Here is a 19,942-nt window from a genome sequence, read left to right on the forward strand (position 1 = left end):
TTTGTTTGTTTTACCTGAGGTGGTTTACATGAAGATGTCCTGCTAAAAGACTAAAGAACGGCTGTAATTGAATTGTATTAGCCTATATCAAATGGGATAAACTTCACTGTGCGTCTGTATGCACATTTATTAAATAATACATAACTGCTTGTTTCAAAACCCATTATATTGCATAAAATGTGGATATGTGTTTTTTTTAAACATGTTGAGCGATAATCTTGCTGCCAAAGTCTAAGTGCCTCATTTTCGCCTGAATGGTCTCCGCCCATTGCTGGGTGTTTGAGGCCATTGGCTTCCTGTGAGCAGCTTTGCTGACTATTAGCTTTTCAATGTTTCTTCATATCTTTGTAATAACTTCTATGCTGAGTCGAACATTATTGAACAATAACGACATAAACATTCTGTGATTAAACCGTCGGACAAGCCCACTTAGCTGGGTATATTTCGTTTTTACAGTAATAAACAACCTAGCTGCACGAGTTCGAAACGCCGCACGAGCTGAAGCGGCACAGGCAGAAGGCTCTGAAGGCAACCCAAGTGTGATCTGCATTTTAAAAGTAAGAACGACTCTTCATTTGGCTCGTTTCTGGGACACGCAACAATAGTGGCCCATTTAGACTTAGGTAGCTGGTTAGCTACTAATCTTGAGATTGACAAAGTATGAAGTTGGTAATGCTAGTTAGGTAGCGCTATAATCTGACAAGTTTCGGACATAGCTAGCTATCTAGCATGGTGTAAGACAGCTAACGTTAACTAGCTCGATGGCTAGGCTTTAGCTGCTACTCACCACAGAATCTCAGAAGTTAGCTAGCAGCTACCAGGCTAGTGAGCTAGCTCGATGCCTCTCGTGTGGGGGATGGGCTTTGTTTTCTAGCTAGTTATTGTCTGGCTAGACATTACACTTGCAACATTTGCGTGCAAAACATTATTAGGAAACCACATTCTATTTAATCTAATTATATTTTGTGGCGTACACCAAATGGTAATGGAACACCAGGAAGAGGCCCTGAAAACGCTAACGCTGCCACTATGCTACGATAGCGTTAGCCCGGCCAACGATTTAATTTGCGAGGTACTTAAACTTAGCTGATTTAGCTTAGCTAGCTACCGCGAGTTAGCTACCACGAGCATCCAAGTTAAATGCTGTGTTTGTTTACTGTTCAGCTGGTCTTTTTATCAAGTCAGTGGGTAGTTGTTGTCTCTTTTATGAATCTGTATAAAGTATCCCGAAGCTCATTAGCACATTGAATCGATGGTAAGACCAACATAGATTGAAGTGGAGCGTGCCACGAGGATTGCCATAAAGCATTGAACTAATGCACAGGCTTTAGTTAACGTTAACTTGGCTGGCGAAGGTCACGGTTAAGTAATTAGTGATTTGTAAAAGTTAACTTTATGCGAGGCATCCAGCCGGGGGATTTTCCTTCAGTTTACATAACTTGCAAGTTTGATTAAACATGAAGAAATAATATTGCAACGTTAGTAGCTAACTTAATCGTTAAGTTTCTAGACAAGAGACTATGCTTGCAGAGATTGCTAAACTAACGTTAGATGTGCAGAGACTGTAACATTTTACGACCTACAAGAATATTATTAAGTGATTGCCCTTGAGTTTAGCTTTACATAGTTAACCATAAACAGTAACTAAGTATATCCTAATGCATTCCTTCCAGGCCCAAAAAGCAAGGCCTGAACAAGGCCGGTGAAGGCTGCAGGATAACTAGCTCTAGTCTGCTCAAACTCACGTTGGCTGCAAGAATGTGTTGAGTGTAAGAACTGTAACTGTTGGTGTAATACCTGGGAATGCCATGACCAAAGTGTTCAGTACAGTGCACAACATTTTTGTTCCTACTGCAACATGTGATTTACATTTTTATTAACTTAACGTGTGGGTATCTGAAGATTTTGTACTATGCCCAGATTGGCACACTTACAGTGTGCTGTATGATGGTGAAACCAAGAATAGCTTAAACGTAATGTAACATTACAAATAAAATGCAATTACAATTTTGTATCAGTGGCATCGTGGCACTCTTTCGTATAAACCTTCACCACTCACAGTATTCATTCCATTTGCCCACACTTGATAAAGTGGATAGTGTAGTAGTATGTAAAGGATTGTCGAGGATTGTTGATTGGGTGGTTGTGGGCATCTGTCCACCGCTGGTACACATATTGAGGTCCTCAAGCCCAGTATCTCTCTCTATAATGCATGTAAGCTTGAGGGCAAGAAAACATACATGAGCATACCTGTTTCTTTTAACATGGCTTCCTTCAAAGTGCCTTTATGTACTTTTTGTTCCATTATATCTATCACTTGTCTGTTATCTAAGCGTAAACATTGAATGGTATAATATAGTTTGTTTTCAGTATACAATTGTGACTAATTGTATGAGTAATCCTTTATATTGTCATTCACAGCCTTGTAATAGGTTCCCCCTGTTCGTCTGCAAGAAGATGGGCATCTAATCATTGTGTGCTCATGGTAAGCATACAATTTCCATCATTTGTTTAACTATCTGTTAAGTAGCATTTTCAGGATTTTTTATGAATTAATGAATAGTCAGACTTTGGGTGTAGGTTGATGGACTAGTTCCAAACGCATTCACGAAACATACACATTAGGGCTGGGACAACGCGTCGACGTAATCGATGACCTTGACGCAAAAAATACGTCGACGCAAAATATGAGCGTCGATTCGTCAAGTATAACGTCTGCTGCTAAATATTTTTAATTTTACACCTTCAGTGTTTTCCATACGTTGACTAATCTGTGGCTGGGCACCACGAAATCAAAACCGGCCACCACACATTGATGTTCTATGTTGTAGGCCTACTATTTAAATTAAAGATAAGATAAAATAATTTCATTGAGCTGCACTTTTTACTCACACAGCTTTTCCTCGCCCCGCCCGCTCTCTCTCGTAACGAGCCCGCTGCTCCTCCTCTGCATGTGCATTTAACAAAATATTCACGATTGTTGTTGCCACATAGAAGCACTGCATAGAACACAGTGGGCTAAATTGCTATTAAATCCGCTTAGCATCGTGCCATGCTGCGCTTGTTCAAAACTGCTGCATTAAAGTTAAAGTAAACTCTGCTAAGGTCTTATCACAACATAGTACATTGAGGAGACTAAACTAAGTTAAGTTACAGTATGCCATCAAGCAGTATCTCAGAGCTAACGTTAGAATACTGTTTGGATGTCAAGTTTAGCATGCTTACTTGCAGCTGCTTGTATTCGTTATTCATGCAGGGCTCATTTTATTGACTCTGAATGTTTGCAAAATCCCGATGTAAATGGAAAAGTGTTTTCCAAGACTCAAAAGTGCTTGTCCAAAGGAGAAGTACGAACCGTTATTTGAACTAACTACGTTATGAATTGCATCCACACATCAGCAGTCTTTTAACTGTGTTAATGTTAATTCCAAGGATTCCCACACAAACGTCTTAAAATGACAGGCACTCAATTAGACATAGGCCTCCACTACTGAACTTTATTGAATGCTACCACTGACTAAGAATGCATTACTTTGCACTTATAATAATAAATTGGATTTGTACATCAAAATTTCAAAAGGCCATGGCTTGCAAGTGGTCAGAGATAAAGTCCTACTGTAAATGTGAAAATCATTTAGTATGAACAGAAGTTTATGAAGGGGATGAATTTACTAATCTAATTTGCATATTATGACGTCACTGGATGGTAACCACCGTGAATTATGCACATTTCAGTAAATACTAGATGTTGAACATATTTGAGCAGTTTTACTTTCTTTTTTTGTCATTTCACCGACATAACAAATGAACAGGAATACAGTCACATGTAAACCAACAATCGTAAACTATTACTATTACCACAAACCTTATTCTACTATACAATAAAGTAGCCTGGTCAAATCAGTTCCTATCGCGGGTGACTTTGTAGTTCTTCAGAGCCCTATTTTTACTACCCCTGCTGTCTTTACTACGTCCATTACGGACACTATCATCACCTTTACCACTGGCACCTTCAGCTACGTTGGGCAGAGGGTCGACATAAGCGTGGTATGCTTAGTGAACACTGTCGGAAAGACGCAAATGACGCACCTCCATTCACAGACGCAGCGTGACTAGACGATCGCTCATATTCTCCAAAAGGCAGATATTCTCCTTCAGAATCAGACTAGGTAAATAACAGACCCAAGACTTCATCACATGTTAACTTTTTCTTCAACATTTGGTGTATTTCTGCTTCAATTTGTGCAAAACTATGGCCTGCATTGCTTCCGTGTTATGGAGGAAATGCACGTCGTCTTATGTGTTTCTCGTGTGTAATCGCGTGTAATACCACGTCCATTACGGACACTATCATCACTATTACCACTGGCACCTACAGCTATGTTGGGCAGAGGGTCGAAATAAGCATTGTATGCTTAGTGAACACTGTCGGAAAGACGCAAATGACGCACCTCCATTCACAGACGCTCCGTGACTATCACTGCCAATAGACGATCGATCATATCCTCCAAAATGCAGATTTTATCCTTTAGAATCAGAATACATGAATAAAAGACCCGACACTTCATCACACGTGAATTTTTTTTTTTCAACATTTGGTGTATTTCTGCTTCAATTTGTGCAAAACTATGGCCCGCATCGCTTCCGCGTTATGGAGGAAATGCACGTCGTCTTCGTGTGTTTCTCGCGTGTTTTTCACATGCTTCCTGAAAACTTTGAAAAAAAAGGTTGAGCTTGAATCGAAGCTCTGAGTGTCTGCCAACTAGTGGTCAAGAGTACAAATGAGATTTTACACTGTACTCGCGTCTATCGTCTGTTTTATTCAGTAATGACGCTTGTTGCAATATTGCGACATGGGCGGTTAGAGGGTTAAGAGCAATAAACATATATTGCAATGTTAAAGAATTCATGTTTTTTCATTCAGATATGTAAATAAACATGTATAAGTTGCTATTAGTGAATTAATGGGGAGATAATCGAATCGAAATCGAATCGGACTTAAAAAAATGAATCGTTTGATTAATCGATGCATCAAAAAAATAATCGCTAGATTAATCGTTTAAAAAATAATCGTTTATCCCAGCCCTAATACACATAATATAATTCCAACAACAGCTTGTGTGTGTGTGTGTGTGTGTGTGTGTGTGTGTGTGTGTGTGTGTGTGTGTGTGTGGTGTGTGTGTGTGAGAGAGAGTGTGTGTGTGTGAAAGAAACAGATGTGTCAATGAATAAGGAGGGAAGTATAGCTATGTTGACATGACACCTCAGCCTACACTTGAGTGCATTCTCTCCATCTTCATACAGTCTATACATACATACATCTATCCTGGACAAATTGTGTAGTATTCAGTCGAGCTTGAGTAACAAAGTACTGTTGAACAACTACAAGGATTAAAGTTCTCCGTCATAGGACGGATTTCCGTCAATTTGATTTTAGAAATGTCATATTTGAGATCGATGCAGATCCGATGAGAAAAAAAATAGGAGGGGGGGGGACTGTCACCTTTGCTTTTCCTTTTTTAAGGCAACTACAAATATTAGGTAAATGTTTAAAGACCTAATAGTGTTCTTGAGAACTTTCTGTGTCTCAATCCGTGACCGCTCAAGAAGATACGTCCTATATGGCCTACGTCAGCCATGAGTTTCGCTTTGTATGTTGTAGCTACACACTTGTCTCGGGCGTTTGCTTAAAAAAAAGAACACGTATGGAGGACTATAACGGTCTAAAAGTTGGATTATAGTGACACAATCGAGACAGCTGATGAGGTTGGCCAATCCGTTTAACTTTTTTGGATATGATATTGTGAGCTCTATGTGCGAATTCGGACGCTTTGTTCTTTCCGTGCATCAATGTAGACACTTACTATCGCGAACTCTTGTCAGGGGAGGTCATTCATTTTGGGTGTCACCTATGACTTGAACAGATAGCCTGCTATGCCACCCGATGTAGGCTACTATTATTGTTACAGTTTTTAATCAATGCAACTAACATTATGTGTAAAGCGACGCAATATAAACCGTAGCCTATGCAATTTATTATCCCGTCTGTTATGACATACAACAATGTTTTTCACAATTTGCGACGGAAGGTTTTGACTGAGCGTGTCGAGTAAGGGGGTCAGTCGTGTTTGTGACGCACAGACAGCCTTGTAGCCTATTTTGCTTAGGCCTCACTTTTAACGACAATAGGTTGTGAGTGTATGTTGACAAAAAATAACCATACAATTAAAATAGTCAACTTAAAACTTTGCTATAAAATATTATTAATTTATAGCACAAAACCATAACCAGTGGGCCTACCAGAACCTCGCATATTAGCGTCATGATTTGTGTGCGTCTATTTGGCAAGGCCACTAGCTGTCATGGATGCGTTGTTGCTAAAGGAAGGCAGGTGTCAAAAGTTAAAAAATAAATGCAGATGGGCAGCTGATGAAAACGGGGGAGAACTAACAAGCCATGGTGTAAAGAAATTGAAGTGCCAGGAGTTTGCTTTTGCGCGGTTCGCTGCAAGAAAATTGTTTATGGATGCAATAGGAAAACGTTTTAGCACGCCACCAATCAGAAGACCGCCATAAGGTTAACGTTCGTGCACTTCAGGACATCTTCCCTACCTGGTGCAACTAGCCACCACGACAGATGTAGGCTACGTTTATCTATGGCTGACCGTTTTTACGTTTAGAAAGTAGGCTATGCATGTTCTTTCATAGCGCAACACGACCTGTCCTTAACCATATCGCAACCTCTTGTCAACCTTATACAATCTGTTGCTGAAGACAAAAGCGCCGTCTCCAGATTGTCGTTACAAATGCGCAGACCTCCTGCATGAGCACACACAGTATTGCTGCTCATTGGAAAACTGAGTTGTCTGTAAAACTCAAAATTACCATGTTTTCATTAAATGCGGATGAGGCAACAAATGGAAATATGAACAATATCTAGAATGTTCTGATTTGTTACTTTGATGAGGAAATGGGAAGTCTTGCAAACTTGATTTTATAGATTTTACTTGGTGTTGAATTGCATATTAACAAGAAAAAAATCTCCCCTTTAAACACTTTTGGCCTGAAGTAATTAAATAAGAGTGTGTTAAAGCCTTTCTACAATATTGCTGCAGTAGAAAAGAACAGCAATGGCTAATCAGCAATGGTCAGGGATGGTACTAAAATATATTTTTGTTCATCAGGAAAACTCAATCTCAATCAATTACACTCTCAATTCGCCTTATTCACATGGCGGCCATTGGCGGCTAAAACGAGGCTACAGGGTACACAAACCATAGGATTGTTATGTTCTATGCATTCACCTGTAGGTGGCATTAATTATATAGTAAGTGTACCCTGTAGCCTCGTTTTGGTTTAAACAATGGCCGCTGTGTGAATAAGGCGAATACTCCCTTTACTTTGCTGTTTGCATCTTTTTGTACATTAAAAACCAATAGGTCGCGACCGCAAAAGGGGTGCTATCTCTATAGGTAGATATGAACAACGTATGACTTATGGCCTGAAAAAAGTTCAGTCAAACGATTTTTTTTCACTTTAATCCCTGCAACTATGAGAAGCGCTTTGATGAGACGTGATGAGTTAGACACAGTCCACAAAATTCCAGCCAATAAACACTTGGAACATGGAAGAGAGAGGTATAATTTGATTGGCTGTTGAGCTAATATTCACTAAGTTTTCACTAGAATCGTGGACGGCTTTATGGTAAGTGTTTGACTGCTTATGGTCATGATTCTTATAAACAGTTCAGTGCCACATTTCTGATTCTGCTCCTCAGCAGCCCAAGTTTATTAGCAGCCCAAGTTCATGTTCAGTGTTTCGGACAGTTTCCTGCAGTGCATTCTGGGTGTGAAAATGAGTGCAGTTGCCCACATGCTTTCTGCTGATGTTATTGTTGTCCTGTGGCTATCGGTGGAAAAAAAGGTGTGGTACGCTTGTTCCTCAGTTCTTTGATCATCAGTTGTCTGGCCTATGCAGTTGGACTTAAGTGCTGAGACATGCCCTTCCGATACACCCATGCTATGTTGATATGAGGTCTCAACAGCCCCACAATAGCCAAAAAGATACAAACATCAACATAGACAGAGTTTGTGAGATAAGAAATTGAACCCCTGTTGTGTTTTATTGTGGTGATCTGATGCAAATGTGACTTTAAACCTTGCATGTTGATGTTACTTATACTTATGTTGGTGTGTTGATTTTGCTTTTTTGACACAGTTGACTGACATTAAAGCTGAATATGGGCACTTAACATGATGCTGTAAACCCACTATTCTGATGGCAGACCCATCAACTGTCCTCACCTTAAACATGATCAGCCAATTGACCACATTCTCTCGTTATTGTGAAGTTGTGACATCCAATTGTGCTCCATCACCCCTAACTCTAAATGGGCTTCATTCCAGCTCTCTGTATAGGCTGAATGCAATCAAACCGCTTAGCTTGACGCTGTTGAATTCCATACTGAATGGTAGCACATATAAAGGCTGAAAGGCATTATTAAATTCCCCTCCTTTCCTCCCCAAGCCTGACAGAGGCTAAGCTGCTTCTGAGGAACTCCAGAGTTCATTAGGATCATAGCCAAAGCATCACGCTAAGCTTGTCTTATTTTGAGCTGCAGTAATAGGTGGCAATCCCATTTGTGGCATTGTGGCATTTAGTAAACAAGAGTTATAATGAAGTATTGATGTGAGTGTAAAATCACATGCACCCCATCCCCCAACACGCATGAACTCAGTAACACGTGTACGCACATACACGTATAAATATTTGCCTATCTGCTCTCTGTGGCAGGTCTGCCATCATTAGGCGTGCTATTTGAGGGTGCTCGGCTGACTCTCAGTCACTGTGCAGCGAGTGGAAATTACCCTCAGGCCAGACGGGGCCTGCAAAAGTAAAAAAAGGAAGCAAACTTCAGCCACAGCAGGGCTGGTGCGTGTTGGCTTTAATAGTGGCATGGGAGGGCAGTTGCTTCTCAAGGGGGTAGGGGGTGGGTCTGTGTGTGTGGGGAGGGGTGTTCGTGTTTTTCCTCCTATGTTGAATAGCCAAATTTGTCCTACATACTTGATCCCTGCAGTCTAGTGTGATTTTCTGTTTCCCAAAGTGTGTGGTGATCGTGTGTCGTTACCGATTTTGGGATACATTTCACATTATCCACTATTCCTTCATAGCAGAAAATAAGATATCGGCCAACTCTTAGTTATTCATATTGATACAGTCTGTCTGCTGCCACTGGCATGGAAAAATGGGAAGGTATCAGTTTCAGTGCTGCTGTTCTTGTGGGTGTTGTTGATGTGGCCTCTCTGTGTCCCCCCTGCCCAGGCTCGTCTCCTGCTCTGACCCCTTGGTATATCCAGGATTAAAAATGAGCGTAAGCAGCGATGAGGTGAACTTCCTCGTGTACAGATACCTGCAGGAGTCGGGTAAGCCAAAACAATTCACAGCTGTCTGTTTACTGGCCGACAATAAATAAGTGGTTTGGAGTTGGAGTGCATGTTAGGGCTGTGCAGTTAATCAAAATAGAATTTCCGTTTCAATTATGACTTCCAACCATTATGAAATCAACATAATCAAGATATAACAATTATTTAGCTGTATCTTACTTTGCAGTGATGGTCTTGTTTTGCCTTGAGTTATAAATCCAGTGCACACTCAGCACTGTAGTATGAATTATATTATTTTACGTTTATTTTTACATTCTTTTTAAAGTTTAGTTTAGAAAGTCTAGAAAATAGATGATGCTTCCAAAATCATTGAGAAATTGTATTAAATAATCATAATCGACCAAAGCAATCATGATCATGATTATGTCTTTTGCCATAATTGAGCAGCCCTGCTGCATGTGGTGTAATGGTAAATAGAACAAGGCCATCAGAAAAATGGTTAAGTTAGACATCCATGTGCAGGGTGCCTCAATCTGTAGGCAAATGTTGACTGTGGGTAACAATCCTTTCCCTTTTATGATTGGGAGGTGCACCTACCCTTCCCAGCCTGGCTGCATGGATGCAGTCTTGGTCGGACAATGGTGTCACCTATTGAGGTGTCTGTGTGGACTTGACAGAAGTTGCGCGTGGGTTGTTTCCTTGTGTCTCCTCCAGGCTTTTCCCACTCTGCCTTCACGTTTGGCATAGAGAGCCACATCAGCCAGTCCAATATCAACGGGGCGCTAGTGCCCCCGGCCGCCCTCATCTCCATCATCCAGAAGGGCCTGCAGTACGTGGAGGCGGAGGTCAGCATCAATGAGGTGAGTGTCCTGACGCCAGGTCTCTGGGCCAGCTCCTAATGTACCGCCAGCAAACCTGCACACAAGCCCTTAGTAAGGAAACAGAGCACAATGCAGAAACTTCCAGAAAGTTCACAACTCTGTTCCCCTATACACAATTTTAAATAAGTGTGTAAGGTGGATAAATTGTCCAAATTAGATAATTATCTATTTAAATGTATCAATTATCAATTTATCAAGTTAAATATGGTCATTAACTTAGCAATCTAAGGTCACATAATAAAAGATACTGTAGTTGATAAATCTAAGAAGTGAGAATTCTTTCCAAGCATTTAGTCAAAATTTACCAACTTCTAAAGTGATTAGATTTTTTTTTATTGCCCCTTGATTGCACTGAATACCCCATCTGTGGATTCCAGATTCCAGCTGTTGTTATATCATCTTAACTGTGGGTTTTGTGGTCAGGATGGCACGTTGTTTGACGGGCGGCCGATCGAGTCCCTGTCGCTGATCGACGCGGTGATGCCGGACGTTGTCCAGACGCGGCAGCAAGTGTACCGGGACAAGCTCGCCCAGCAGCAGGCTGCCGCCGCCTCCTCAGCTGCAGCCTCTGGCAATACTGCTGCATCAGGAGGTGCCAAGAACGGCGACAACACCGCCAACGGAGAGGAGAATGGACCACACACCTTAGCCAGTGAGCAATCCACTTTCCACCTACAGAACAACAACAGCAACAACAAGAACAACTCCATGGATCAACATTAACCTTGGCTATTAGGAAATGGCTATTAGGGCCGTGGTGGCTTCACAAAGCCACTGAAAAACATGTTTTGCTATGCTACTGGTGTAATATTTCCTCAAGTGATGGAAATAACCATTGTGTTTTGAATGTCAAGTGAAGATAGATTATAGATATATAAAACTGAAGTTTGGTGTGCTTATCCCCTGTGTCAGTCAAACCATGTCTCAGACATCTTGCAAAAGGTTTCGGCAATTTACCTGGCGTTCTAGTGGTGCCCCTGGCGTTTTAGTTGTGCCCCGTTCAAGTGGTGCCCCTTTTCACATGTGCTTTTGCTTGCTCTGACAGACCACCATGCGGAGATGATGGAGGTGGACAGGGCGGTGGAGATCCCTGCCAGTAAAGCCATGGTGCTGCGTGGTCACGAGTCCGAGGTGTTCATCTGTGCCTGGAACCCCGTCAGCGACCTGCTCGCCTCTGGGTCCGTCTCTTCTTAGCTAGTTCATAATTCAATCATTTCACTTGCTGTCAGTTGTTTAGGTCAGGCTTGTTTGAAGATTGCATGTTGGACACAGACATGTCATGAAATAAGTCTGCATTATTCTTGGACCTTATTCTTTTTTTTTTTCCACTTTTAATTTTTTGTGTTCTTTATATATACTTGTTTCTGAGTTGTATTTCTTCTGTGTGTGTGTGTGCAGGTCCGGGGACTCGACGGCTCGGATTTGGAACCTGAGTGAGAACAGCTCGGGCGGCTCCACACAGCTGGTCCTGAGACACTGCATCCGGGAGGGAGGCCAGGACGTGCCTAGCAACAAAGACGTCACCTCACTCGACTGGAATGTAAGTTGTTCTGCCAGAGGTATCCCTTGGCAACCAGCCAGAGCAGGAAATGTGTTTCCCGTGGACCTGCTGTAGTCGTCACATGAGCACACACTCTCAGATGTTGATTTCTGACCCAGTATTTGACTGTTGAGTTGATGCATTAGAGATGCTGTTTTTTCAGCCTGATCAAAACACTAAATTGGGTTTGCATGTAAACAGTTGGATTAGTTGTGTAGCAGGCTGATTAATGGCGTTATCGTGTGGTTTCCCTCTTTCTTCTTGCAGAGTGAGGGTACGCTGCTGGCAACAGGCTCCTACGACGGCTTTGCCAGAATATGGACTAAAGATGGTGAAATTCCTCTCCCTTGACGTTCTCATAACTCTTACATTGTTTAATCTGCGTCATGTCAAGACGGGTTGGTTGCTTTTTAACTGCGTATCATTTACAGGTAACCTTGCCAGTACATTGGGCCAACACAAAGGGCCTATATTTGCCCTAAAATGGAATAAGAAAGGCAACTTCATACTGAGCGCTGGGGTTGATAAGGTAAGGTTTCTCTCCACACTTCTCTTGTCTTGTTTTTATTTGCTCCTCTAGGCTTCCATGAGGTCTTTGAAATCCTTGAAATTAAGTTTTTGAAAACAGACATGGGTCAATGAAAGTACTTGAATTTATGTTTTGTAGTGGATAAGTCAAGATACCTTCTAGTTTGTCATCATTGTAACACGCAATTGAGAAGTGTTGTTGAGTGTTCACATAATCAAACATTGCTAGTTCACAGTAATTATCTTTCATTGGTGCCTTGTTGGGTTCTTGAATTTGAGGGAATTGTCCAGGAAAGTCCTTGAAAAGTTCATGATCATTTGATAAGGTCAAACTCCTTTTTACTGCTGGAGATTCATGTTGTTGACCATGTCTGTGTTCTGTCCTACAATCAGACTACAATCATTTGGGATGCACACACAGGAGAAGCCAAACAGCAGTTCCCATTCCATTCCGGTGAGCACAGCTGATCTGTATACAGTGTACAATATAAAGTGACCTCACCCACGGTGGGCACAGCTGATCTGTATACAGTGTACAATATAAAGTGACCTCACCCAAGGACTACAGCTACATACCACAAATCACTCTGTGAAGAGGTGATGGTGAAGAGGTGATGGTGAAGCGTAGGCTATGAGTTGTCTTGAATGCAGCCATATGGCTCTCTTTCCAACTTATGCAGCCATATGGCTCTCTTGACTTGTCTTGTATGTACAGTGCAGGCTTCCAAAGCATCTTGGGAAAACTGGAATTTTAGGGACTAGTTTTCCAGTCATGGGAAACACGTGGAAATGGATTAAAAAAATACCTAGGAACTCACCATACTGTCCTTTTAATTGCATTTTAGCCCCTTATTCAGATTGCCTACTATGTAAATCTTGGTGTGTATTTTGTGCATACAGTATAATGGTCTTCATATAGTCTGGTCAAGTCTGTTTTAATCAGTTGTATGCCATACAGGTTACTCACCAGCATAAATGAAACAAAAAAGATGGGACTTGCTCCATCAGCTAACTGTTTTGGCCGCATGTGAGGCATCTCCTATTACTGAACTACAGAGGCGGATCCTTAGGAATAGTGCCAATTTTATCACCATGTTTATCTCATTCAGTGAAGAGTATGGTGTTAATCTGTTTGTCTGTGTGTGTGACTGATGTTGATCTGTTTGTCTGTGTGTGTGTGACTGATGTTGATCTGTTTGTCTGTGTGTGTGTGACTGATGTTGATCTGTTTGTCTGTGTGTGTGTGTGACTGATGTTGATCTGTTTGTCTGTGTGTGTGTGACTGATGTTGATCTGTTTGTCTGTGCCAGATGTTCATCTGTTGTCCGATGTGCTTGTCCCCTTTTTCGTCCAGCGCCTGCCCTAGACGTAGATTGGCAGAGCAACAACACGTTTGCCTCCTGCAGCACAGACATGTGCATCCACGTGTGCAAGTTGGGCCAGGACCGACCAGTCAAGACATTCCAGGGGCACACGGTACTGTAGAGCTCAAACACACGCCCCTACCTTTTCTCTATGCTTTGTTTCCTCCCTGATGTTTCAGTTTCCTCTCTCTCTCTCTCTCCCTCCCTCACTGAGTTGTGGGGGGTGGGATCTCCCCTCACTTTCTCACTTGCGTTACTCTTTGTGCCTCCCCCCAGAATGAGGTGAATGCCATCAAGTGGGATCCCCAAGGCAACCTGCTGGCCTCCTGCTCCGATGACATGACTCTGAAGGTAAGGCAGGGCCATTAACTGTGCCATGAATCCCTTCTCATCCTGTGTTCACAGCTTACATGGAACAGTCTACGGCTGCTCAGTGAGTGTGTGTGTGTGTGTGTGTGTTGTGCAGATCTGGAGCATGAAGCAGGAAGGTTGTCTGCACGACCTGCAGGCCCACAGTAAGGAGATCTATACCATTAAATGGAGCCCCACGGGGCCAGGAACCAACAACCCCAACGCCAACCTGATGCTAGCCAGGTAATGCAGAGAGCTAGTGTAATGATGTGCGTCATGATGCAGCATTCAGTGGTCTGTAATACTGTATGCAAGGTGACAGTGTCATGATTGTTAAGGAGGTGGAAGTTTTCACTTGTGTTGGTTGGTTGATTGGCCGAGGAGAAGTGCATTACATTTTGGTGTGGATGCGACTCATGGGGCGCCGGCACAAATGTAGTTTAATTTGAATGAATGTTGCATGAGATGCCATTTAATTAGCCACCAACCCTGCAGAAATGTAGTTTCTCTTTTCAGATTTCCTCAAAATATCCTAATATTTAGTGTACTGCTATCACATCTGGGGCCGTATTCACAAAGAATTTTAAGGCTAAAAGTAGCTCCTAAGTGGCGAATTTAGGAGCAACTCCTAAAAATAATGGGCGTGTCACTCCTAACTTTAGGACTCCTAATTTTTTTCATTAAAAGTAATTCACGAAGCATTTTAGACCTAAAAGTAGCACCTAAGTCTGGGACAGCTTAAAAGAAGTCGAGAGGACTCCTAACTCACTAAGACCTATTCACAAACAGTTTTTTGTGGCATTTCACGTTGCGATGTTTTGAAATGCGTCGCCTATGCGGCAACAGGAGCTTCCAATCGCGAGTGAACACTTTTGCATTCATAAAAGGGATGCAATAACGCCACCAACAACAACCAAAACTACTCATTGTTAACATGTAAATTAAATGTAACGTTTCATTGTGAATTAAATTAAAATGGTCTCCTCTTTGCAAATGTAGGCATAGCCTATGGTGACAGATTAATTTAATAATGTTGCAAAGATACTGCATCAATCCGTAGCCCTATGTTTCATTAGGCTACTAGGCTATTTGTTTTCCCTTACTCTTTATTAATTTAGGCTAGGCCTTTTTATTCAGTTATTCATCATTTTCCGTCCTTCGCACTACTTGTGTAGCTCATGCATTCTCAGACCTTTCACCTGTCACTCATCATCGTAAGGGAGGTGTTTGGAATAATTCCCGCGTTACAATCATCAGCCAATCAAGGTGGTCACTTCAGTCAATCTTGTGCATGAGTAATGACGTCATCCATAGCAACGAAGACTCACTCTTAGTTTAGGAGTTGTCATTTTTCCTTACTAAGAGTAGGTCTGAAAGGCTTTGTGAGTAACTTAAGAGAAAACTCCTAGCTAAAATCTTTTAGTGCGATTTAGGAGTACTCCTAGTGGTAAGATAAAAGGCTTTGTGAATACGGCCCCTTGTGTAGTCAGTTCCATTGATTTAATGTGAAAGTGTTGATTAATGTGAAATTGTTGCAGTAGACACTCTGAACAGATTTCTTTTTAACACATATTGCAGATATGTGTAAAATTGACAAAGCAATTATATATTTGCGAAGAATATTTGACAGGTGTGGCATGAACCCTTATTTCAAAATGGTTTACTTGCCAACATTTTAGAAAGGTATACAATCAGTAGCAGACCTAAGCATCTGGTAGCCTCCCTGTAAGATGTGTGGCAGTGGGTATATAAGGGGGATTGAGACCCCTCTGTGTAGATGAAGCAACTGGTTGTACCATGATTGTATGTTTTTATTGATAGAAGTTAACTTTATATCAACCCCTGCTAAAATACATGTGTACACACAAGATGGAATGATCTCTCATTGACATTGACGTCTCCCCTAAACCACCCTCTGTCCTCCGCAGCGCGTCCTTTGACTCGACGGTACGGCTGTGGGACGCAGAGCGCGGCTCCTGCATCCACACGCTCACGCGCCACCAGGAGCCTGTCTACAGCGTGGCCTTCAGCCCCGACGGACGGCACCTGGCCAGCGGCTCCTTCGACAAGTGTGTGCACATCTGGAACACGCAGGTACGCCGGCTCCACTCCACTGCAGAGGCAGTGCTGGACACGCAAGAGTTTTCATGCATACCAGCTGCCTGCTCAGCCAGGCTTGAGGTGGTGGTAGGACAGACCTGTGCTCAGATCTGAGCTATTTTAGGCCTTGAGTAGTGAAGGGCTTTTTACTAGTTCCACAGTTTGTTTTATTTGTATTTTCATTCGTATTGTTTGGGAGAGGGATGGGAAAGAGATGTGAGCTTTGTACCAGCGTCGCATCAATTTGTTAGTGTTTCAGATATGCGCTTTTGACTGCTGAGTCCTGGCAAGTATCCTTCTGCATTGGTTTCTGACTAATGATGTGTGTGGATGTGGACGTTTGTGTGTCTTGATCCTCAGAGTGGAGCGTTGGTGAACAGCTACAGGGGAACAGGGGGCATATTTGAGGTCTGCTGGAACGCAACAGGGGACAAAGTGGGAGCTAGTGCATCGGACGGATCAGTAAGTGCCCTCGAGCCTTCATGGAACATTTAAACATCCTGCTTGAAGCCTGCATGAATGGCTTTAAACAATCTGTAGATGCAAATGTGGATAGCTCCTCCACTGAGAATACAGGGAGAATGCTCGCCATATTTAGCATTAAGGCTTTTGCTCTTCTGACAGCTGCTGAGGCAAAAATTCACTCTCATTTCTCCCTACTCAGGTCTGCGTGTTAGATCTGCGGAAATGACGCTGCCAATAGGAAGCCATGGACCGACTCTGAATGTGTACATAGCCAAATTGACTGTCTATCTGTCCCTGGTCCCATCCACTGCTGTAGGCCCTGTGCTGAAGCCTCCACTGCTGTAGGCCCTGTGCTGAAGCCTCCCACTGCTGTAGGCCCTGTGCTGAAGCCTCCCACTGCTGAGTCCATGCATACAAAGGCATGTCTTGGGTGCCAGGAAAATGTGGATCGTACTCTCTTTGATGTTATCCACAGGACTGTTGGAACGAACACACACACACACACACACACACACACACACACACACACACACACACAAGCCTAGGCCACATATCACTGTTTGTGTCGGTTCTTTCTCTCTTATACGTTGAGTCAGTAGATTATACATTCAGACCTATATATCACTGCTGGTGTGTGCATATTGTACATATCAGTATTTCAGTTTGCCATCGTGGGGTGTGTTTGTCAAGTTGGTTTTCAGGAGTTTACCCCGCACCCCCACTCCACCCCCACAGACACTGATAGTGAGATTTCTAACCCCTGGACTATGATTTCTTTTTAACACAGAGATTGCAGATATGTGTAAAATTGATAAAGGAATTGGGGAAAGTTTGCAAATTTGCAAAGAATATTTGACCGGTGTGGCACAAACCCTTATTTCAAAATGTTTTTTTTTTTGCATCTATGATTTACTTGCCAACATTTTAGAACGGTATACAAGAGATCAGTAGCAGACCTAAGCATCTTAAATGGCTTCTGTAATGGCCCGTTGAAACCGCAGAAGTTTCAGTTTGACTGCCCCATAGAAATGCATTACTGAAATGGAAATCCCACTGCAGCAACTGACTGGTCTGAGCACCACTGCACATGGCTGACTGTAATATATCACTTTTTAATCTTAAGTGCTGTGGTTGTGCACACATCTTTATCTTGTTCAAATTCTGCCATTCTCGTCTGCTATCGGATGTTGTCTTTGGAGTGAGGCTCATTCAGGTGTCTGAGGAATTTGGTTTTAAGCTGCATGATGTGCCTGCTATTCAAAAGTACATGGTTAAATGTGAAAGGGCTCAGCAGGAAACTAAAGACAATCTGCAAAGCAGCAGTGGGGAAACGTGCAGTGATCGGGCTTTATGCTGTTTATTGATGTTCAGATGAGGTCCTGTGGACATTCACCACTAATGTGTGTGAGGAATGCTCTCCACTAGTTTAACTGGCCTCAACAAATTTGGGTGGTCTCCATAGTAAGTCAGGCATTTAGAAGCCATCACTTTTGTCTTTTATACAGGACCTTGGATGTGCAGCACGTCCAAATGTTGGTTGTATGTTCCTGATGAGGCCATGGCTCCCTACAATAAAAGCGCATGTGTTCATATGCAGCAGACAAGACAAGAGCAATGACGAGAGCAATGCAGCTAACTTGTGAGCAAGAGCAATGCAGCTAACTTGTGATTCAGGTGGCTATTGGGCCCACTGCATTGGAAAGCCAGTTAGCTCCTTGTGCATGTATGTATATGTATGTATGGGTGTGTGTCAGGGCCTTGAGTACCATCTTTGTTTAATTGGTTTGCCAGGGAGGAAGAAATAGACAGGTTTTTGTTGATAACAGCTTTTTTACACAGAACTGATAAGTGCTCGGCTGCAGGGTCATGAAAACACACTTTAAGAAAAATAAAACAAGAAAATGAAATTGTAACAGTAAAGCCTGTGCTGTCACAGGGCTTTATAAAATATTTGCTACTCCTATGAGAAGCTTTTTTTTTTTGACGTTCATGATTATTGCACACTTGATGTGCATCTTCTGAATAAATGTCATCACCATTAGCTGTAATGTATAGTGTATTTTGTTTGGTTGTTTAAAAAATACAATACAATTAGACAGTCCCAGAGGAGCTGCTACATCCCCAGTCAACCACAAGGAAGTTATTTTCCTGCACTTTAAATTAACTTGATTTTAGCAGGCACTTAAAAAATGGTTGAAAGGAAGAGTTTTTTTTTTGTTTCATCTGGAATGTTCCTTTCTATCTTTGCCTTACTTACTCTAAAACCTGTTCAGGTGTGTGTTCACCTGTGCAGAAGCATGGTGAGGTGGGTGTTACAACAGTGTTGGGAGAGTGCAGTGGCTCGGGGCCAACTTCATGGCATTCCATGTTGTACCATTCTGTCTGTAGCATAGCATAGCATAGCAGGGCTCGCAAAGCCAGACCTTTCTCATTAACAGTCTCCGTTGTGATTTCAGAATGTCACAATTCACCTAATGATTTTTTTTGTAAAGAGTTGAGAGTATTTTGAAGTTTGCTTTAATATAATCAACAGTAATTAGATTGTACCATAAGACACTATTTATTATATTGTCTACGACAGTGGAATGGTATTTTATAATGTTTTGATTTTAAGAGAGCTTTTTACAGTGTATTTGAGTGTTTTTGCTTCCTTTTGGTCCGACCTAAATTGCCTAGTTTTATCTTTACTATGTCTATGGCCCTTGAAGGTTTTGTACTCTTTTTATAATTCTGTCTACAGAAGGAACACACCTGGTTGTCTCGTACCATCCTCCTGGACCATACAAATACTTGTTTAATATCTCTTTTTTTTCCTCCCCTTGATCGGTTTGTGTCATAGTCCTGATGTACCATTTCCCCCTTGCTCACGTCCTGTTGCTGATGCTATCTTTACAATGTTGATCTGGCTTTTGTGATTTGAGTCAGATCAAATGAAAAAAGTCCAGAATAAAATATATTTTGATAATATCATTGTTTGTTGTCTTCCATTTAAAAAAGCAGATTTTGATGAAGTTGTAATGTTTTCCTGAAATCAGAGCAAGCACTTGGCAATATAAATGCCTGTTCTATAGATAAAGAAAAGGCAAAAATTCAAAATGGTACCTTAGCTGGTGAGACTCGTTGTAACCTGTGACCAAATTCATGAATTCAGCTATTAGTTGCCCGGAATAAAATATATTTTGATAATATTGTTTGTTGTCTTCCATTTAAAAAAGCAGATGCTGATGAAGTTTGAATGTTTTCCTGTACAGAAATTAGAGCAAGCACTTGACAATATAAATGCCTATTATATAGGTAAAGAAAATTCTAAATGGTACCTTAGCTAGGAAGA

At 41.8% G+C, this 19,942-nt stretch overlaps 1 protein-coding gene across 2 annotated transcripts; it reads left to right on the forward strand.

Annotated features, from left to right (window-relative positions):
- The first annotated feature begins 281 nt into the window (after nucleotides 1-281).
- On the forward strand, nucleotides 282-19,578 carry tbl1xr1b (TBL1X/Y related 1b). Of its 2 annotated transcripts, XR_012988546.1 has the most exons (17): nucleotides 282-557; nucleotides 2,422-2,485; nucleotides 9,321-9,421; nucleotides 10,097-10,242; nucleotides 10,687-10,915; nucleotides 11,309-11,441; nucleotides 11,662-11,803; nucleotides 12,071-12,134; nucleotides 12,235-12,332; nucleotides 12,725-12,785; nucleotides 13,686-13,807; nucleotides 13,972-14,046; nucleotides 14,162-14,289; nucleotides 15,975-16,140; nucleotides 16,507-16,608; nucleotides 16,811-16,927; nucleotides 16,987-19,578. XR_012988546.1 is itself a non-coding variant. In XM_076293637.1 (16 exons), the coding sequence occupies exons 3-16, from the start codon at nucleotides 9,364-9,366 to the stop codon at nucleotides 16,835-16,837; spliced, it is 1,551 nt and encodes a 516-aa protein (XP_076149752.1). In that variant the 5' UTR covers nucleotides 282-557; nucleotides 2,422-2,485; nucleotides 9,321-9,363; the 3' UTR covers nucleotides 16,838-19,578. The 2 variants fall into 2 exon arrangements, 1 of the variants encoding a protein (XP_076149752.1); XM_076293637.1 differs by having other exon boundaries at nucleotides 16,811-19,578.
- The last annotated feature ends 364 nt before the right edge of the window (nucleotides 19,579-19,942 follow it).

The sequence above is a fragment of the Alosa pseudoharengus genome, unplaced genomic scaffold (assembly GCF_046254945.1).
Source record: "Alosa pseudoharengus isolate Yale_2024_CS ecotype anadromous, Long Island Sound unplaced genomic scaffold, YU_APseudo_1.1 YU_APseudo_1.1_scf_2, whole genome shotgun sequence".
In the NCBI taxonomy this organism is placed as follows: Eukaryota; Metazoa; Chordata; class Actinopteri; order Clupeiformes; family Clupeidae; genus Alosa; species Alosa pseudoharengus.

Coding starts and splice junctions, on each gene's coding strand:
- tbl1xr1b (XM_076293637.1), top strand. CDS start 9,364: ATGAGCGTAAGCAGCGATGAGGTGAACTTCCTCGTGTACAGATACCTG. Junction 11,804..12,070: donor TCACCTCACTCGACTGGAAT/GTAAGTTGTTCT, acceptor TTCTTCTTGCAG/AGTGAGGGTACGCTGCTGGC. Junction 12,786..13,685: donor GCAGTTCCCATTCCATTCCG/GTGAGCACAGCT, acceptor TTTTTCGTCCAG/CGCCTGCCCTAGACGTAGAT.